Genomic DNA, 17,931 nt, shown 5'->3' with positions numbered 1-17,931 from the left:
ACAATAGTGCACTTCTAGGTTGTTATCAGACTGTAACAAATCTTTTATTACAAAGAATTAAATCTCTCCATAATGTCTCAAACAGTATCAAACACCATTTCATAACTCTCATATATAGCAGAGTAGGCACTCAGTGCTAGAACTGAGTGAGGAGAAGTGTTGAATTTCAAGCTTCTGATCATATCTCATGTTGACCAGGCAGAATGTAGATGCCATTTTCCTGTTATTCCTGTTTCATACATTTTATTGTTGCAGTGGAGACCAAAGTTTCATAATTTAAGTCTAGGAAGTTGAGAGATAAAATCCAGTGAAAACATACTAATCTCAATTCAACTCAAAAAAAAAGCAAACTTAAGTTAGTTGTTTTGGGGGACAAGAAAGGAAAGCATGAGGTTAAAACCATGACAAGATCTGCTAGGCATATATGGAATATTATAACCCTGGAATTTGTCATGATATTTTAAAATAAAGTGGCTTTTTGTGAATTTTGTCTCTTTCAGTATTGTAAACGGTGTTTAATATTAATCAAATTTAATTTTAAGCATTTTTTCCAAACAAAACAAAATTTAAAACCATCAAGGCAAATATCCCCTAAGGAAAAAAAGTCATTTGTTATAAAATTGTGAGGATACCCAAGCAAGACCCCACTTAAGATTTGTCAGCATGAACTTGAGAGCTTTTGTCCACTGTTCCTCAGAATTGAATTGCGTTTTGATGGAGTAGGAGCCACCGCTGCCTCCAGTGTCTTCAATCTTGCCTTTCTCCACATCCATCCTGCAGATGGGCACAGCAGAGCTCAATTAGTAACAGATCTGAGTAAAATCAGTTCAGGCAAATGGGCAAGGACCTGATCACAGAACCATTCACATCACTTTAGCTCTTTAGAACTCTTAGCTCATTTGGAACTCTTGGCGACAACGGTAGTGTATTTTGGATTTGCTTGAAAGCACCAAACCAAGAAGGCTGTCACAAGAGCCTTATTGTCATTGCAGAATACAAGGACAGGACATACACCCAAACAGATGAGAAGTCTGGAACAGGGTGAGTGAGGGTCACAGTACTCCTCACTGTTTCCTAGGCATCTCTGAACTCAGGGGAAAAAAAGGGAGGCAAAAGAAAATAAATGCTTTGTTTTAGGATAAGAGCAGCTCAAGCTATTTGTATGAATTTTTTTTTTTTTTTTTTGAGGCAGAGTCATCTGCTTCAGCCTCTGGAGTACTAAGATTATATGGGCCTGTGCTATCACACCTATCAATCTTATACTCTTGAACTGAGTTTCTACCCATCACTAGACTTCTACAATATCTGACCAAAAGAAGCATTCTTACATATTTCCAAAGACTTTAGTAAAAAAAATCCTTCCAGAAAATAGAGAATAGACTTAAGCTCTGTGCCAAGAGAATTTCCCAAACCACCTAAGACAACATTCTTGTATCCAGGCACCAGGGGTCACACTGTCTTGTTTGCAGTGCTGTATGTCTTTGCCCATTAGTGCCATGTGATTCTGCACCATTTTTTGCTTTTACCTCTATTCTTACTGTCCAATTTTGTTCAATTTGGCCCTACTACAAGTTCACTAGGCAATGGGAGATACCAACCTGTAAGGAAGACAAAATCGTGTCTCGCCTTTCTCTACCTCTTCTTTGAACTGCTGCACACAGTCCAGGAAAGCCACCATCGCATGGTCAAACTTGTTGTCCCAGAAAAATCGCAATCCCCCAGAACAGTATAATGGCAGCTCCTATCCAAGAAGAGAGAACTGCCTAAGAGTGTGCACCAAGACAAGTTACCAGATAGAGTTACCAGTTCCTATCTCTCAAGTTGTATTGTGTTTTTAGAAACAAGTATTACTACAGGGATCTATCCATTATAATCTTGAACAGCTACAAATAATACAGGCACCCAGAACTGTTTCCCCACCAGTGGAATGCACTGAACTTCTACTTCAAAGTAATTCCTTCCCTATCCTCTTACACGTTTTCCTTTGATCTGTCTATATCTCTCAACAGACTATAAAATTCGTTTTTTTTCTATAACATTTTCTATAATAAATGGCTCCTTTTGAGATTTCTCAGTCTGAAAAAGAAACTGGATCATGCCAGGATCATTTTTATTTTTTCAGTGCTAGGGAATCAAACTCAGAACTTTGTATAAGCTAGGCAAGGATCTACCTCTGAGCTATATTTCCTGTCCTTAAATGAAACCACTTCGTTGAGTAATAAGCACCCTGTAGTCCAGTGAAAATGGGGCATGCAAAAATACCTTAGATTTGTCTGTCAGAGACTCCAGATAGGAATGATTTCCATAGGGAACAAGTCGATACCTAAAATAGAAATGTAGACAGTAATGGATATAGGACTCCTCTTGAAGTAGCTGATAGAAAATGTTAACAAGGGCTGGGAATGTGGATTAATGGTAGAGTGCTTGCCTAGCATGGATGAGGCCCTGGGTTTGCTTCCTCAGTACCACATACAGAAGAAAAAGCCAGAAGTGGCTCTGTGGCTCAAGTGGTAGAGTGCTAGCATTGAGCAAAAGCAGTTCAGGGACAGTGCTCAGGCCCTGAGTTCAAAAAGAAAGGAAAGAGAGGGAGAGAGAGGGAGAAAAAGGAAGAATGGGGGGGGGGGGGGGAGAGAAAGAGGGAGGGGGTGGTGGTAACAAGTTGGGCACCTGTAGATCACACCTGTAATCTTAGCTACTCAGGAAGTTGAGATCTGAGGATCATGCTTCGAAACCAGCTGGAGCAGAAAAGTCCCTGTGAGACACTATCTCCAACTAACCACTCAAAAACCAAAGTGGTGCTGTGGCTTAAGTGGTAGAGTGCTAGCCTTGAGCAAAAAGAGGCTCAGGGACAGCACCCAGGCCCTGAGATTAAGCCCCACAACTGACAAAGAAAATGTTAACAATGATTTTCCAATCTGTATCCTACCCAAAGACTTACTATACCCAACACCTTCCCCTACACCTCCCCATAAGATCAATGTTTGAAGAGACTTTATTTAAAAAACAAAAACAAAAAAAACCAAACAAACATTTATTATGTAACTATCTGGGGTTGGGGGAGTCTTTCATAGAATAATGTAGGTTTTTTAAAACTAAAACTTTCTTAAATACTTAGGCTCTGGAAACTGTAGCTTGGAAACCATTGCTATAGTCACCAGCTTGATGACTGCTCTATCAGTGGGAAGAGCACTGTGATGAAGGGAAAAGTCAGCTGTAGATAGCTTCCAGCCACAATAGAGAGCAGTAGGAAATTCAGACTATGTAAAAAACATACCAATCCCCATGGAAGAGCTGTACTGCTTACCTCTGAAATTTCAGACCCATCTTATTGGCCAGGGCATGGAGCAGCAACACTGTCTGGCCCCAGGCAGCATTAATCTCATTCCATTCCACAGGAACACTGGGTAGGCGACCCAGTCTGAAGTTATTGATTGTGCCGAACTGCCCACTATGCCTATAGAAAAAAGCAGAATGAAGGGAATACAGTGATTGCTAATAACTTTTGAGATTTCCCTCTTCCACCTAAAACCTAACACAAATTTCTTATCTCAGATTCATATGTCCAAATGCTACTTGGCATTTTAAATACATGCCAAAAACTTGAGTTATCATCTTTCAACCTGTTTTTTGAAAGTGCCAAAGCAAACGGGTGTCATCCTTAAACACTTTCTCTCAGCTCCCTAGCCCAAAAAAACAAACCCCACTGATTCTACCTCCTGCATCTTAAAATATGTCCAAACTCTCTCCAACTTAAAGTGACTACTCTTTTCCTATTTAGAGTCCCACTAACAAATCTTAATCCCTCCCCCTAAGTCATTTCTCCTATTGAGGTAAAGCTATCATTCACAAACACAAATGTAATTATGTCACTCCCCTGCCTAAAATGCTTCTATTGCTTCCTCTCCCCTTTGGACCAATGCCAAACCTCTTAATGAGGCCTATCAGATCCTTAAGAACTGGTACCTCTCCAGTTTCATATCCTGTCATCCACCCCCTCATAATCAATCTTCAGTCACAAAAAGCTCTTTTCTGTTCTCTGAATCCACCACTCCCTTTTTCCTGTTCCTTGCACATGATGTTCTCTCTGCCAGGAATAACTCCCCCTTTGTAAATGACTACTTCACCCCTCAGATTAAACATCAACCTCTTGAGAAAAACATTCTACACAGACTCCCCAAACTAGGTAGTGTTCCCAACACAATGCATTGGGCCTACCATTTTCACACTCATTACATTTACCTATTATTTATTTGCCACTTCTACAAAATTGTAAATAACTGGAATATATTGTTCGCTGTAGCCTTCTTGCCACTTTACCCAGTACATACTACATTGTACATACTCAATAGTTATTCGTTAAGTGGATAGGGAAGATATCAAAGCACTAGGCAGCTGGAGGTTTCAGAATTTCTTTCCTAGAATGGGTGATGTTATTGAGCTCAGGGATTCTAATCCCCTGTGCTCATCCCATCACAATAATGACAGAAACCATACCAAGGTGAAGATGGCCTACAACTTCTCATGTGGGGAAGGAGGGTGTTCTAGTTTAGTACTCTACAGCTAGGGTCCAGATCTTCAGTGCTCTCCAAGCAGACCACATCCTCCAACTCCCCCTTACCATATGTGAAAAGTTGCATTAAAGACATTGGTTTTCTTCAGCTTGTCCAGTTGTATCTGAGCATATCGCATCTGGTTTTCTACACTCTTCAGCTCATCATCCAGCTCCAATTGTTGTCGTTTAAATTCACTGTATTCCCTCTGGTACCTGTGAGCGGAAAAGGGAACCACTGAAGGCTGTTGAGTTTGGGGGCTACAGTTTCTTTTCCACCATACCTCTGAATGATTTGCTCTAGTGATTTTAGATACACAGAATTTTCTGTATTTGGCATAGCTCTCCCAGAGGACCATGTATGTTATGCCTAGAAAGGACAAAAATGTCTTAAAATTCCAGCTGCCCATATGCAAAAATATAGGAGGGGGAAAAGAACTTTTTTTATTTTGAAAGCAAGGTGAACCTGAGTTAAGAGACCTTTCTCCCATAAATTGGCCATAATTAGCACTTCACTTCTATATGTTATTATCCTTTAAGTAGTTAGTATGTATGCCATCTTCAATGAAACTAGTTACACCACTCTGTGTATACTTTTCAACTTTAGTGAATGTGGTCATTTTGTCTTCCACTAGACAGAGGGCTCTTCCAGGTCAAGAAGATCCTTGAAATTTCTGAGTGGAGAGAGAACATGTGTGGACTAGCATGCTCATCTTTCCAGATGATGGCTGAAAGGTGGCTGACTGATCTAAACAGGCCCTTTCTTTCCAGGACAGAGTCAAGTAGAACCCTGGTGTTGAAACTTTTTTTTTTTTTTTTTTTTTGCCAGTCCCGAAGCTTAAACTCAGGGCCTGGGCACTGTCCCTGAGCTTCTTTTGCTGCAGGCTAGCACTATACCACTTGAGCCATAGTGCCATTTCACTTTTTCTATGTGTGTGATACTGAGGAATCAAACCAGAGTTTCATGCAGGCTAGGCAAACACTACCACTAAGCCATATTTGCTAACACTTTAGTCAATAACGTTTTTTCTTTTGATCATGTTGACCCTTCACACATAATCCTCCTGTCTTTTAGCAACAGGGTCTAGAAACACAGAGTTTGAAGCAGACATACTGCTGAATGACAGCTCTGACTATAGCTTACAAACTAATCAGACACATGCAGTTGGGAGCTATTCCCTCCTAGAGTCTTTTTTTTTTTTTTTTTGGGGGGGGTGGTCCAGTCATGGGGTCTGAACTCTGGGCCTGGGAACTGTCCCTCAGCTCTTCAGCTCAAAGCTAGCACTCTACCACTTGAGCCACAGCGCCACTTCCAGCTTTTTTCTTTTTGCTTATGTGGTGTGGAGGAATCGAACCCAGGGCCTCAGGCATGCAAGACAAGCGCTCTACCACTGAGCCACCTTCCCAGCCCCCCTCCTAGAGTCTTATGGGCAGAAAGACAGATGAGTAAGATAAGCACTCACTGAGCTTCTTCCTGATCTAGTCTCTCGGCTTCAGCCTGGACCTTCTCCAGATTTTCTGCTACTACCTTGCGGTTCTTTTCCACATCTTCCAGCTCTTGGATCAGCCTTTCCTCCTCTAATACCAGCTCCCTCAGCTCCCTCTGTAACTGTTCACTGTCATCCTCATTTACTTGCTCTAGTATCTCCAAACAGCATCTGTAGAAGAAGTAGACGGAATATATATACCAGAGGGAACCTGTCATTCCATGTGCCTGAGAAGAGCAGAATTTCTGGGTAAGAGCCAAGCAGTTTCCCAAATCCAGATCTATCTCAGTTGCCTGGCCCTTGATCTGGGAATACTCACTTGTAGTTCTGACACTCATTTTCAGTGACATTGAGCTGAGTGTCCAGCTGGTCTAAAAGAGTATCTGTGCATTCTTCACACAGTGGGTGATCCACATCTGTCTGGCCTGACATGATGTCAAAAAGGTCCCCAGTGACCTGAAAACATGGGAGAGTCAGAGTAGGGCCTTGTTATGCTACCTGCGCAGCCACCCTTATATCAGCCAGGTCTGCTTGACAACAGAATGAGGCCAACTTGCCTTGAGTCTTCGGCTGAGATTCTCCATGGTGCCACCATCAGATGCCTCCCCAATCAGAGTGAAGCTGTTAGCACTTTCTGTAGACATCATCCTGCAGACAGCCCCCCGCCCATGGGCCACATGAGGGAGCAGAGAGGTCTCCTCCACTTACTTGCTGCCAGTGGCAGAGACTCTCAAGCACTGGCTTTGGGGGCCTCAAGGCATATACCCACTCCTAGCCCAACTGACCTCCCAAGGGTCCCTCTCTCCCAAGAGAAGGCCATGCTGGTCTTCCACAGGGGCACTCAGCACGAGGCTGGCCTGGATGGACTAAGGAAGGAGGGAGAGGGGGCATAAAAAATTGACATGTGTCTATAGCAAAAAAAGGAAGGAGAATTAAGAAAGACCATTTTCAATTATTCTACTCCTGACAAGCAAACTGTACCTGCTGCATCAATGAAAACTAAGAATCTGAACATCTAACATGTACTGTTTTAAAAGTTACAGAGCCCATTTCAACCATTCCTTCACCATTTTTCAATTTTCCATCTTTAGAGCTACTATCTCTTCCCACACTGTGAATGGTTGCATGAAAAAAATCAATACTGAAAGGTGATGGGCCAGGCCTAAGGGAATAAATATTTTCTAAAAGAGCCAGAAGGGTGCTGATTCATCTTTATCATCTAGCTCCAGGTTTTTAATTCCTGGTTTCAAGTAAAATTCTACTGGCCCCTGGCAAGGAACAGGGGGCTGAGAAGTAGTAGGCACCTGGCTGGGGGGATGAATCTGCGAGAGACACCATCCTGGCGAGTTTCAGTAAATGGCTCCTAGGAAAGAAATAAGAAAGAATTAGAAAGCCAGGCACCAACAGTTCACGTTTGTAATCCATCCTAGGAAGGCTGAGATCTGAGAATCTCAGTTCCAAGACAGCCTGTGCAGTAAAGTCCATGACACTTTGTCTTGTCAGTCGTGGGGCTTGAACTCTGGGCGTGGGCACTGTCCCTGCACTCTTCAGCTCAAGGATAGTGCTCTACCACTTGAGCCACAGCACCACTTCCAGTTTTCTAGTGGTTTATTGGAGACCAAGAGTCTCACAGACTTTCCTGCCCGGGCTGGCTTTGAACCATGATCCTCAGATTTCAGCCTCCTGAGTAGCTAGGATTATAGGTATGAGCCACCAGCGCCTGGCTCCATGACACCTTTTTTTTCTTTTTTTTTTTTTGGTCGGTTGTGGGGCTTGAACTCTGGGCTTGGGCGCTGTCCTTTAACTCTTCAGCTCAAGGCGAGTGCTCTACTGCTTGAGCAACAGCACCACTTCCAGTTTTCTAGTGGTTTATCGGAGATAAAGAGTCTCCTGGACTGCCCGGCCTGGCTTTGAACCTCAATCCTCAGATCTCAGCCTCCTGAGTAGCTAGGATTACAGGTGTGAGCCACCAGCACTCTTATGTCCAATTAATCACCAAGAAGGTGGAAGTGGAGCTGTGGCTCAAGTGGTAGAGTACTAGCCATGATCAAAAAAAGGGTCAGGGACAGTGCACAAGCCCTGAATTTAAGGCCTAGATCTGGCACAACGGAGTGAAGGAGGGAGGGAGAGAGGGAAGAGAAGAGGAAGAAGAGAGAATATGAATTGGCTTGAATTTTGGCAGTTTTGTTTTACAAACAGCCTTGGAATGATCACAACTGTATTTATGGACACATGGTACAAACAATTCCCAAGTCCCATTTGATCACCCCTCCTCTGAACAGCATTTTCTCTTACACATTTATGGTTAAATTTGTATTTTCTCAACACTTACCAGTAAGGGGTAGGGGACAGAATGCCCTAAACCATGGTATAAGGGAAATATCAGATCAGATTGGAATAAAGTCTGCCACATCATAAAGTAGACAATTTGTTTTCAATATTTTGATGTAATTTATATCAGTGCTCTATGCCTTTTCTCATTCCTCTATCTCTTTGCAGAGAGGTGCTAGCCAGAACGAATCCCCAAACCAGCTAAGATTAATGACTGATAGCAGGGGTGACTACTTGGGCCGGATAAATCTCAGGTGTGTATTTAACACCATCCTATTTCACAGGGCAATCTTCCTCAGAACAGCTCCGGGTCCCACAGGTGTTACTGGCTTGATCCTGTCCTCTTCCTATCTCATATCCTCTGCTTCCCACTGGAGTTTCTTGGGATCCCATCTCAAATAAATAACTGGTACTAAAAATAGCGGAGAAGCCAGGCACTGGTGGCTCACACCTGTAATCCTAGCTACACAGGAGGCTGAGATCTGAGGACTGCAGTTCAAAGCCAGCTCGGGCAGGAAAGTTCATGAGACTCTTATCTCCAATTAACCACCAGAAAACCAGAAATGGCGCTGTGGCTCAAATGGCAGCTCAAGCTTGCCTTGAGCGGAAGAGCTCAGGGACAGCGCTCAGGCAGAGTTCAAGCCCCATGACCACCACCAACAACAACAAAAAGATAGCAGGGTCTGGGAAGGTGGCTCAGTGGTAGAGCGCTTGCCTTGCATGCCTGAGGCCCTGGTTCGATTCCTCAGCACCACATAAGAAAAAAGCCAGAAGTGGCACTGTGGCTCAAGTGGCAGAGTGCTAGCCTTGAGCTGAAGAGCTGAGGGACAGTGCCCAGGCCCAGAGTTCAGGCCCCACGACTGGACCCCACCCCCCCAAAAAAAATAAGATAGCAGTGAGTGAGCGGTGCATGAGGGAGGCCAAATAGTATCAAAATACATTGTGTGGATATATGAAGAAGGTATAAGGAAACTCACTAAAGCTGTTGAACAATATAGGGAATAGGGAAGATGAGGGAAAGTGATAGAAGAGATTAATATGACTAAATTATAATATATGCATGTGTGAAATACTATGGTGAAATACCTTTGTACACTTAATATGCACTGGAAAAAATTTTAACTAAATGTCAGAAAAATAAAACCCCTCTGTTGGGGGTAGGGATCAGTGGCACAAGGAGAGCTAACAGAGGTTGAATATGATCCAAATTCGTTATGAGGACATATGAAATAGAACGATGGAACTTGTTGAAATTTCTTTTAAGAAGGGGGTAAAGAAGGATGAGGAAGAGTAATGAAGGGGTAAGTCTGACTGGGTCTTGTATCTGTGCATGGAAATGTCTCTATGAAACCCCCTCGTACAACAATATATGCTAATTATACATATACATTATATACAAATTATACGTTATATATACAGCTCTTATAATACTTATCTTTGTCAATACAAATTATCAATGACATATTAACAGTTTAAAAATAATTTGTTCATTGGGCAATAGTAGCTCCTACCTATAATCCTAGCTATTCAAAAAGCTAATACCAGAAAATGGTAGTTTAAAGCCAGCCTAGGCAAAACAGCCTATGAGACTTATCTCCAATTAGCTAGAAAAGTGTCAGAAGGCTGGGAAGTTGGCTCAGTGGTAGAGTGCTTGCCTTGCATGCATGAGGCCCTGGGTTCGATTCCTCAGCACCACATAAGCAGAAAAAAAAAGCTGAAAGTGGCATTGTGGCTCAAGTGGTAGAGCGCTAGCCTTGAGCTGAAGAGCTGAGGAACAGTGCCCAGGCCCAGAGTTCAGGCCCCAGGACCGGACCAAAAAAAAAAAAAGTGTCAGAAGTAGAGATGTGGCTCAAGTGGTACAGTGCCAGCCTTGAGTGGAAAAAGCCCCGATTTCAAGTCCCAGCTCACCCGCACAAAAATATAAAATAAATAAAAAATGACATGTTCCTTAACACTGACAGAGCAGAATGGCTATGAATAACCTGCTAGAACAGATGCAAACCAAGAATACTCTCTAATTTTAGGGTCATGCCTTAAGGCATCCATTTTTGAATGGAGGCATTATTCAGTAATTGTGTGATCTCTGGTAAACCAAACATTCAATGTTTTACAGTGAACTCATCATGTAGAGTATCTCTCATAAGCCACATTTTGTGAACCCCCACGGTCTGGGAGTACCCTGCAGAAACCCAGCCTGAATTCCTGTGTTTTCATATCAAGTCTCTCATTTTGTATATTTCTTCAATGAGGAAGACAAGGGAAAGGGCATTTCTGTTACCTCTCCTGAGTTAGCCTCTTCCTCCTGGGTCTCTCCTGGTTTCACCTGGGTTGTGGTAAGTAATGGCGCTGAAGGCAAGGAAAATACTGAGTCAGAAACACTCTTACCAAGTCAGGGATACTTATCAAAGTATGGGAAAAGTATCTGAAAACCTTCATTAGTATTGTACCCTTAATTTTTTCTTAAAAGTATCCTTTACACAAAGAAGAATCTGTTGTCTTTTCTCCTCCCCCCAGCTGAATCAGATTAAGGGAGTGTTGAAATTTGAAAGGCATAATGAGTGTCATTTTTAAAGAGTCCTCATTTTTTTTTAAGTACAGAAATATTTAGGCTTTATAGGCCAGTAATCAATTCAAAACAGTTCAGGATAGAGAGGATGTGACTTACAGATGAAGTATGATCAACTATGTTAGTAATTATTGAAACTAGGTGATGGGTACATAGGGTTTAATTACTGCCTATAAAAATTCTATCATGAAAAGTAACATTCATTTCTCCTACAGTAACTGGGAAGAAACAAGTGGGAATTTTCTGGTAAAATGAAACCTTTCTACATAATGATCCAGGTTATATGAGTATATCCATTTGTCAAAAATGTATTGCTAGGAACCAGATACCAGTAGCTCATGCCTGTAATCGTAGCTACTCCAGAGGCTGAGATCTGAGAGTTGTGGTTCAAAGCCAGCCCAGGTAGGAAAATTGAGAGACTCTTATCTCCAACTAATTACAAAAAAGAAAGAAAGACAGAGAGAGAAAGCAAGGCAGAAGCACAGCTGTGATTCAGGTGGTAGAATATTAGCGCAGAGCACAAAAGCTTAGGGACAAGGCCCAGTGCTATGGACCTGAACAAAGTTCAAGCCAGTGTTCAAGCCCTAGCACCAGCATGGGAAAAAAAAAAAAAAAGTATTGATGGCATGTACCTTAATGGGCCTCACATGCACAAAACTCAGTTCAATCACCAGCAACACACACAATCACAAACACACACAGATATAGAGGGAAAAAAATAACATATATATAGTTAAACATATAATACTTATTCAGCCCCAAAATAATGAAATCCTTCCATTTTGGGTCACTTTACAGCTTATAGCTTAAAGAAATAAGGCTTAGGGGCTGGGATATGGCTCAGTGGTAGAGTGCTTGCCTAGTATCATCAAGCCTGGGTTTGATTCCTCAGGCACTGTGTCTCAAGTGGTAGAGCTCTAGCCTTGAGCACAGAAAAACTCAGGGACAGAGCCCAGGCCCTGAGTTCAAGCCTCAAGACAGGAAAAAGAAAGGGAGAGGGGGGAGAGAGGGGAGGAGAGAGAGAGAGGGAGGGAGAGCAGGAGGATAGGGGAAAGGGAGAGGGAGGGAGAGGTTGAGGAAGGGAGAGAGGAAGAGAGGGGGAGAGGGAGGGAGAAAGATAGGAAGAGGGAGAGGGGGGTGGGAGAGAGAGAGAGAGAGAAATAAGGCTTAGAGGGGCTCGATGAACGTAGTTAAAATAAAGTCTCAGAACTTTTGAGACTCTTACTTTTCCACTTAACTGACCTCCCAAAGCTGCAATTCATCAGTAAAATGTTAACGATGGTACTTCTCCACAAGATTGAGGGAGGAACTAAACGACATAATCTATGTAGTGCACAGTACCCGGTAAGTCCTCAACAAATGCTGTTTATTGTGTATTCATTATTCTTTTACGAAGACATCAGCAGAGGGGAAAGCTTTCTTTTCTAGTCAGAATCCCTTCACGTTCCTAATGAGAAAACACGCAGCCACAGAGATGTGACTTTTCTAGATTCACGTGCCAAGTCCATGGCGACCTACTCAGATTACCATCAAAACAAAAACAAGAAAACCCACGGTCTCCAAAGTTGCCCACTTTCACGTTCCTGACCACCCTCTTTCCACAGGTCTTGCTAACCTGTGAGCTCCTGGATGGTGACACGGTCCAAGATCTTGAAGCTCGTGTCCAATTTCAGGGGCTGGCTACAGCGCTGACACACGAAGCTCACCTGCATGGTGCTGCTGGACGTCTTAGACCCCTCCATCCCTGTGGCAGTGGAGAGAAGGCGGAGTTAGGGAGAATGGGCGCCCCCGAAGCTTCTGCACTGGGTCATCACCACCCGCCTTAGCGGGTTGGGAGTGAGGGGAATTCAGGCTCTCGCCGTTCCCTCTGGGCGCGGTGCGATAACCAGGTGGACCTGCTTCCGGACAGCTTCTGGCAAAGGCCGCTTAGACGTGAGGGTCAGAGAATAGGCTGCAACAGGGGCCGTAAAGGTTGGGTTCCCGGGCTTCCTTCTAAGGTCCCGATTCAGCCCCCAACGATCTTTACCTCGGGACCTGGGAGTCCGCCCCCTCAGGACCTCTCTATCGCGGGGGAAACTGCGGCTTCGGGCTGGCCCCAAACACGGCCTCCAGAAATCCCATCGCCCAGCCTGTGGGTACTTCCCGGTCCGCCAACAGAAGACTTCCGCCCGTGACCGGATGTGACATCACGACGAGCCGGCACCGGACGACAGGAAGGTGGGCCCTGGTGCACCGGATGCTGCCCCCGCAGGACGTGCTTGGAAATGCAGAAGATGTTGGGGAGGGGCGGGGCGGGGCGGGGCGGTGTCTTCAATTTGCGTGGGGAAGAGAAAGCCCAGGGAAAAAGGGAAGAGGAGAGCCGCTGTTCTCTCCTTTAGTGGGGTTACAACAGATTTATCTGGTAAAAATGACCCCAGATGGCGTCACTTTTATTCTTGCTTCAGTGTCGGTTTTTAAAATAAGTTTTCCGTAGTGCCTGGATGTTTTAAATGTTTCTGAGGGAATACAGCATTGTTGAGGACTTACCGGGTACTATGCATTACATAGGTTATGTCGCAACCCCTGTGGAGAGGTACCATCGTTAATATTATTTTACTGATGAATTGCAGCTTAGCCTATATATTTTTTAAAATAAAATTTCCATTTACTTTTTTCAAATAGCTTCATCAAGATATAAATGACACACTATAACATTTTTCACCTATTTAAAGTATATAATTAAGTGACTTTAGCATAGTCATAGAATTATGCAGTTATCAACACACTTTTAGAACATTTTCATTGTTCCTCTAAAATACTTTGTGCCCAAGTTGTCTTCAGAGGAAACATGATTCTGATGACATATTTATTATGGATTTCTGGCCTTCAGAAATATAAGACAATAGGGCTGGGGATGTGGCTTAGTGATAGAGTGCTTACCTAGCATACATGAAGCCCAGGGTTCACTTCCTCAGTATCACATAAACAGAAAAGGCCAGAAGTAGTACTGTGGCTCAAGCACATAGAGGCTCAGGAACAGTGCCCAGGGCCTGAGTTCAAGCCCCACAACCAGAAAAAAAAAATTTTTTTTTAGAAGAAAAGAAAGAAATATAAGACAATATAAGACAATAAACTAACTTTGTACTTGGCTACTTAGTTTTTGATACTTTGTTATAGCAGCCCTAGAAAATTAATAATAGGTATGGTGTGAATAAAAGCGGGCAATATGATAAAGGATAAGCCAGGTAAGTAGAACCACTTCAACTGGGGAATTCAGAAAGTCCTCTGATGTCTAGCAAACTACTACAAGAAGTAAGTGTGGAAGAGACTATCTTTCTGTTTTTTTGTTTTGTTATTGTCAGTCGTGGAGTTTGAACTCTGGGCCTAGGTGCTGTCCCTCAGCTCTTCAGCTCAAGGTGAACACTCTACTAATTACAACCAACAACAACAACAACAAAAAGGAATTTCACAGACTTTCTTGCTTTGAACCTCTATCCTCAGATCTCTGCCTTCTGAGTAGCTAGGATTATAGGCATGAGGCACCAGTGCCCCAGGCTCTTTCTGTATTTTTTTTTTTTTTTGGTCTGGTTGTGGGGCCTGAACTTTGGGCCTGGTCGCTGTCCCTCAGCTCTTCAGCTCAAGGCTAGCACTCTACCACTTGAGCCACAGCGCCACTTCCGGCTTTTTTTCTTATGTGGTGCTGAGGAATTGAACCCAAGGCCTCAGGCATGCAAGGCAAGCGCTCTACCACTGAGCCACCTTCCCAGCCCCATCTTTCTGTGTTTTTTAAAAGGCAATTTACTTAAATGTAGAATATGTAGAGATACTTGGGATGCTGAGTTGGGAGGATTGTGAGTTTGAGATCAGTCTGGGCTACATAGTAAAGACTTTTTTTTCTATTTTTATTTTAATCTCTCTCTTTTTTTTTTTTTTTGGTTGGTCGTGGGGCCTGAACTCTGGCCCTGGCACTGTCCCTTAGCTCTTCAGCTGTAGACTAGCACTCTACTACTTGAGCCTCAGCCCCACTCCAGCTTTTTCTGCTTATGTGGTGCTGAGCAATCAAACTGAGGGCCATATGAATGCGAGGCAAGCACTCTACCACTAAGCCACCTTCCCAGCCCCTCACTTTTTTTTAAATTTTTATTTTTAGTGAACATACTGTACAGAGGGGTTACAATTACATGGGCAAGATAATGAGTACATTTCTTATCAAGCATTGCAGCCTCCTCCTTTGTTTACCCTTCACATCCCTTCCCAGCCTCCCCCAATCCCCCCACAAGCCCCTCACTTTTAAAATACAATTTTGTTGTTATAATTAAGGTGTTGAGCAAAGGAGTATGATACCAGTCTGGGTATCAGGGAGACTCTTTTATAAATGATAGAATAGAGAAAAGCATAGAGATCACAGGTATAGAATTTAATGAATTGACAAAATAAATTTACCTGTGTAACTAGCATCAACTCCTCTCCCTTAAAACCCCTATCAGTTGAAATTCAGCCCAAGAATAAAGAATATCCTCATTTCTGACTAGACTATTTGAACTGGTTTTAAACTTCATTTAAATGGACTCATGCATTATGTACTCTTGTTTCTAGTTCCTTTCACTTTGTATTGCCTTCTTGAAATACATACATTTTATTTGTGTAGTTTTACTTTATCAGTTGTCAACATATTGTTAGTATTCCATTCCACTATATTAAGAGGTAGATCTATTCTTTTGAGAGACATTTGGGTAGTTTCCAGTTAGGGTTATTGTGAATAACATTGATGTGAGCATTTTTGTTCATGTGTTTTGGTGAATAAATTTATTCATGTCTATTTGGTACATCCTAAAGTTGAGATTTCTGGGTCATATGTATGTGCACGCATATATTTGTATATGTGTATGTAACTTGAATAGATGGAACCATGTCTGTGGTAGAGATTGCAAAGGATAATTTTTGTTGCTTCATGGAGAATACCATAGTAGGGAGTGGCAAGAGTGGAAATGGAGAGCCCAGATAGGGTTCTGTTGTAAAAGTCTTAGAGAAGGATGACAGTGGCTTTGAATAGAATGATAAATGAGGAGATAGACAAAAGCATACGTATACATCTTCTGGGAAATGAGAAAGTGTGACAGCCATTTGTAGTGTGTTTTAAGAAAACTTGTAGGTGCTTGAGCAGTATTGTGCACTCACAATAATTATGGACATGAATTCAAGGTAAGAGCAGTCATTGGTGACCATATGCCATTTGTAAAACCTCTAAAATGAATAGTGCTTATTAAATATAGTGGCACTTACCATTGTTCACTAAACAAATTGGTGGAGTATTATATACAATGTTTAGATAGATGAGAAAGAATGTGTGTCTGTCTTCTTACACTTTGCTTGAAAATAAAAACTTTTTCTTTTTTTTTTTGTAGGGCTTGAACTTTGGGCCTGGGTGCTTTCCCCCGAGCTCTTCAGCTCAAGGTTAGCGCTCTAGTGCTCTACCACTTGAACCACAGTGCCACTTCCAGCTTTTTCTGTGTATGTGGTACTGAAGAATTGATCTCAGGGCTTTATACATGCTAGGCCACATTCCCAGCCCTCAAAGTGTTTTTGAACAAACATATGTATATATATATATATATATATATATGTATATGCATTTATGTATGTGCATATGTATTTTGGGGGCTACTGGGGTTTTAGCTCAGGGTATCCCTGAACTTGTTTACTTGTTTGTTTGGTACTCTACTGTCATGGCTATTTGGAGTTGAAGTCTTTTTTTTGGCCAGTTCTGGGACTTGAACTCAGGACTTGGGCACTGTCCCTGAGCTTCTTTTGCTCAAGGCTAACACTACCACTTCAGCCACAGTGCCACTTCTAGCTGTTTCTGAATATGTGGTACTGAGGAATCGAACCCAGGGCTTCATGCATGCTAGGCAAGCACCCTACCACTTAGCCACATTCCTAGCCTGGAGCTGAAGTCTTATGCACGCATGGCTCCTGCCTGTAATTCTAGCTACTCGGAAGACTCAGATGTGATGATTGAGGTTGGAAGCCAGCCTAGAGAGGAAACTCCTTGAGACTTTTCCCCCCCAGTCCTGCGGCTTGAACTCAGTGCCTGGGCATAGTCTCTGAGCTTCTTTAGCTCAAAACTAGTGTAAGCATTATGCCCACCTTTGGTTCTGAGCTCCACCCAGACCTGAGCCCCTCCCGGCCCTGGAGTTCCCACCATACAGCTGGCCCCTTCCTCTCTGCACCCAGACCCACCTGAACTCCCAACTACCTCACCTCCTACCTTTCAGACCCTGCTGCCTTGTGTTCTCTCCCCGGTGAAAATAGCTCTTCTAATAAACTTTGTAATAATCTTTCTCCTGTGCCTGCCTGCTTCTGTGTAGTCCCCTGGGATGGAAATGATGGATGCTTCCAGTTAATACTTTACCACTAGAGCCACAGTACTACTTTCAGCTTTTTCTGTTTATGTGGTATTAAGGAATGGAACCCAGGGCTTCACACATGCTTATCTACCACTAAGCCACACTCCCAGCCCCTCTTTGAGACTCATCTCCAATACTCAAAAAATCTGGAAGTGGTGCTTCAGCTCAAGTGGTAGAGTGCTGGCCTTGAACAAAAGAAGCTCAAGGACAGGGCCCAGGCCTGGAATTCAAGCCCTAAGACAAGCAGAAAAAACAAAAACACAAAGTGCAGGGCTCAGTGGTAGAGTGCTTGTCTCGCATGCATGAGACCCTGGATTTAATTCCTTAGCACCATAGAAACAGAAAAGGCAGGAAGTGGCACTGTGGCTCAAGTGGTAGAGCACTAGCCTTGAGCTGAAGAGCTGAGGGATAGCACCCAGGCCTAGAGTTCAAGCCCCACGACCGGGAGAAAACAAAACAAAACAAAACACCAAAATACACACACACACACAAACAAAACAAAAAGAACACCAAGTGCCAGTGGCTCATGCCTGTAATCCTAGCTACTCAGGAGCCTGAGATCTGAGGCTCAAGGTTCCAAGCCAACGAGAGCAAGAAAGTTGCTAAGACTTT

General features: G+C 43.0%; 1 protein-coding gene across 3 annotated transcripts; it reads right to left on the bottom strand.

Annotated features, from left to right (window-relative positions):
- Nucleotides 1-17: 17 nt before the first annotated feature.
- Becn1 (beclin 1) lies at nt 18-13,095 on the bottom strand. 3 transcript variants are annotated; one of them, XM_042671787.1, is made up of 12 exons: nt 12,814-13,095; nt 12,549-12,677; nt 10,646-10,713; nt 7,341-7,399; nt 6,594-6,684; nt 6,356-6,492; nt 6,013-6,207; nt 4,619-4,765; nt 3,305-3,454; nt 2,263-2,323; nt 1,599-1,741; nt 18-774 (listed from the first exon to the last, which is right to left on the bottom strand). In XM_042671787.1, exons 2-12 carry the CDS (start codon nt 12,673-12,675, stop codon nt 606-608), a joined length of 1,347 nt encoding a protein of 448 aa, XP_042527721.1. In that variant the 5' UTR covers nt 12,676-12,677; nt 12,814-13,095; the 3' UTR covers nt 18-605. The 3 variants fall into 3 exon arrangements, with proteins under 3 accessions (XP_042527721.1, XP_042527727.1, XP_042527713.1); XM_042671793.1 differs by having other exon boundaries at nt 12,549-12,682; nt 12,869-13,095; XM_042671779.1 differs by having other exon boundaries at nt 12,960-13,095.
- Nucleotides 13,096-17,931: the final 4,836 nt, after the last annotated feature.

This window comes from Dipodomys spectabilis, unplaced genomic scaffold (genome assembly GCF_019054845.1).
Source record: "Dipodomys spectabilis isolate Male_0828 unplaced genomic scaffold, ASM1905484v1 ptg000018l, whole genome shotgun sequence".
NCBI lineage: Eukaryota > Metazoa > Chordata > Mammalia > Rodentia > Heteromyidae > Dipodomys > Dipodomys spectabilis.
The sequence above is the reverse complement of the archived record's forward strand: the minus strand, read 5'-3'. Positions and strand labels throughout refer to the sequence as shown.

What these genes read in the sequence shown, in the direction of transcription:
- Becn1 (XM_042671787.1), bottom strand. Translation starts at nt 12,675, where the DNA reads ATGGAGGGGTCTAAGACGTCCAGCAGCACCATGCAGGTGAGCTTCGTG. An exon ending in AATGCAACTTTTCACATATG is followed by an intron (nt 3,455 to 4,618) that starts GTAAGGGGGAGT and finishes TTTTTTCTATAG; the next exon opens with GCATAGTGGGCAGTTCGGCA. An exon ending in CTCTGACAGACAAATCTAAG is followed by an intron (nt 1,742 to 2,262) that starts GTATTTTTGCAT and finishes CTTCTTGGATAG; the next exon opens with GAGCTGCCATTATACTGTTC.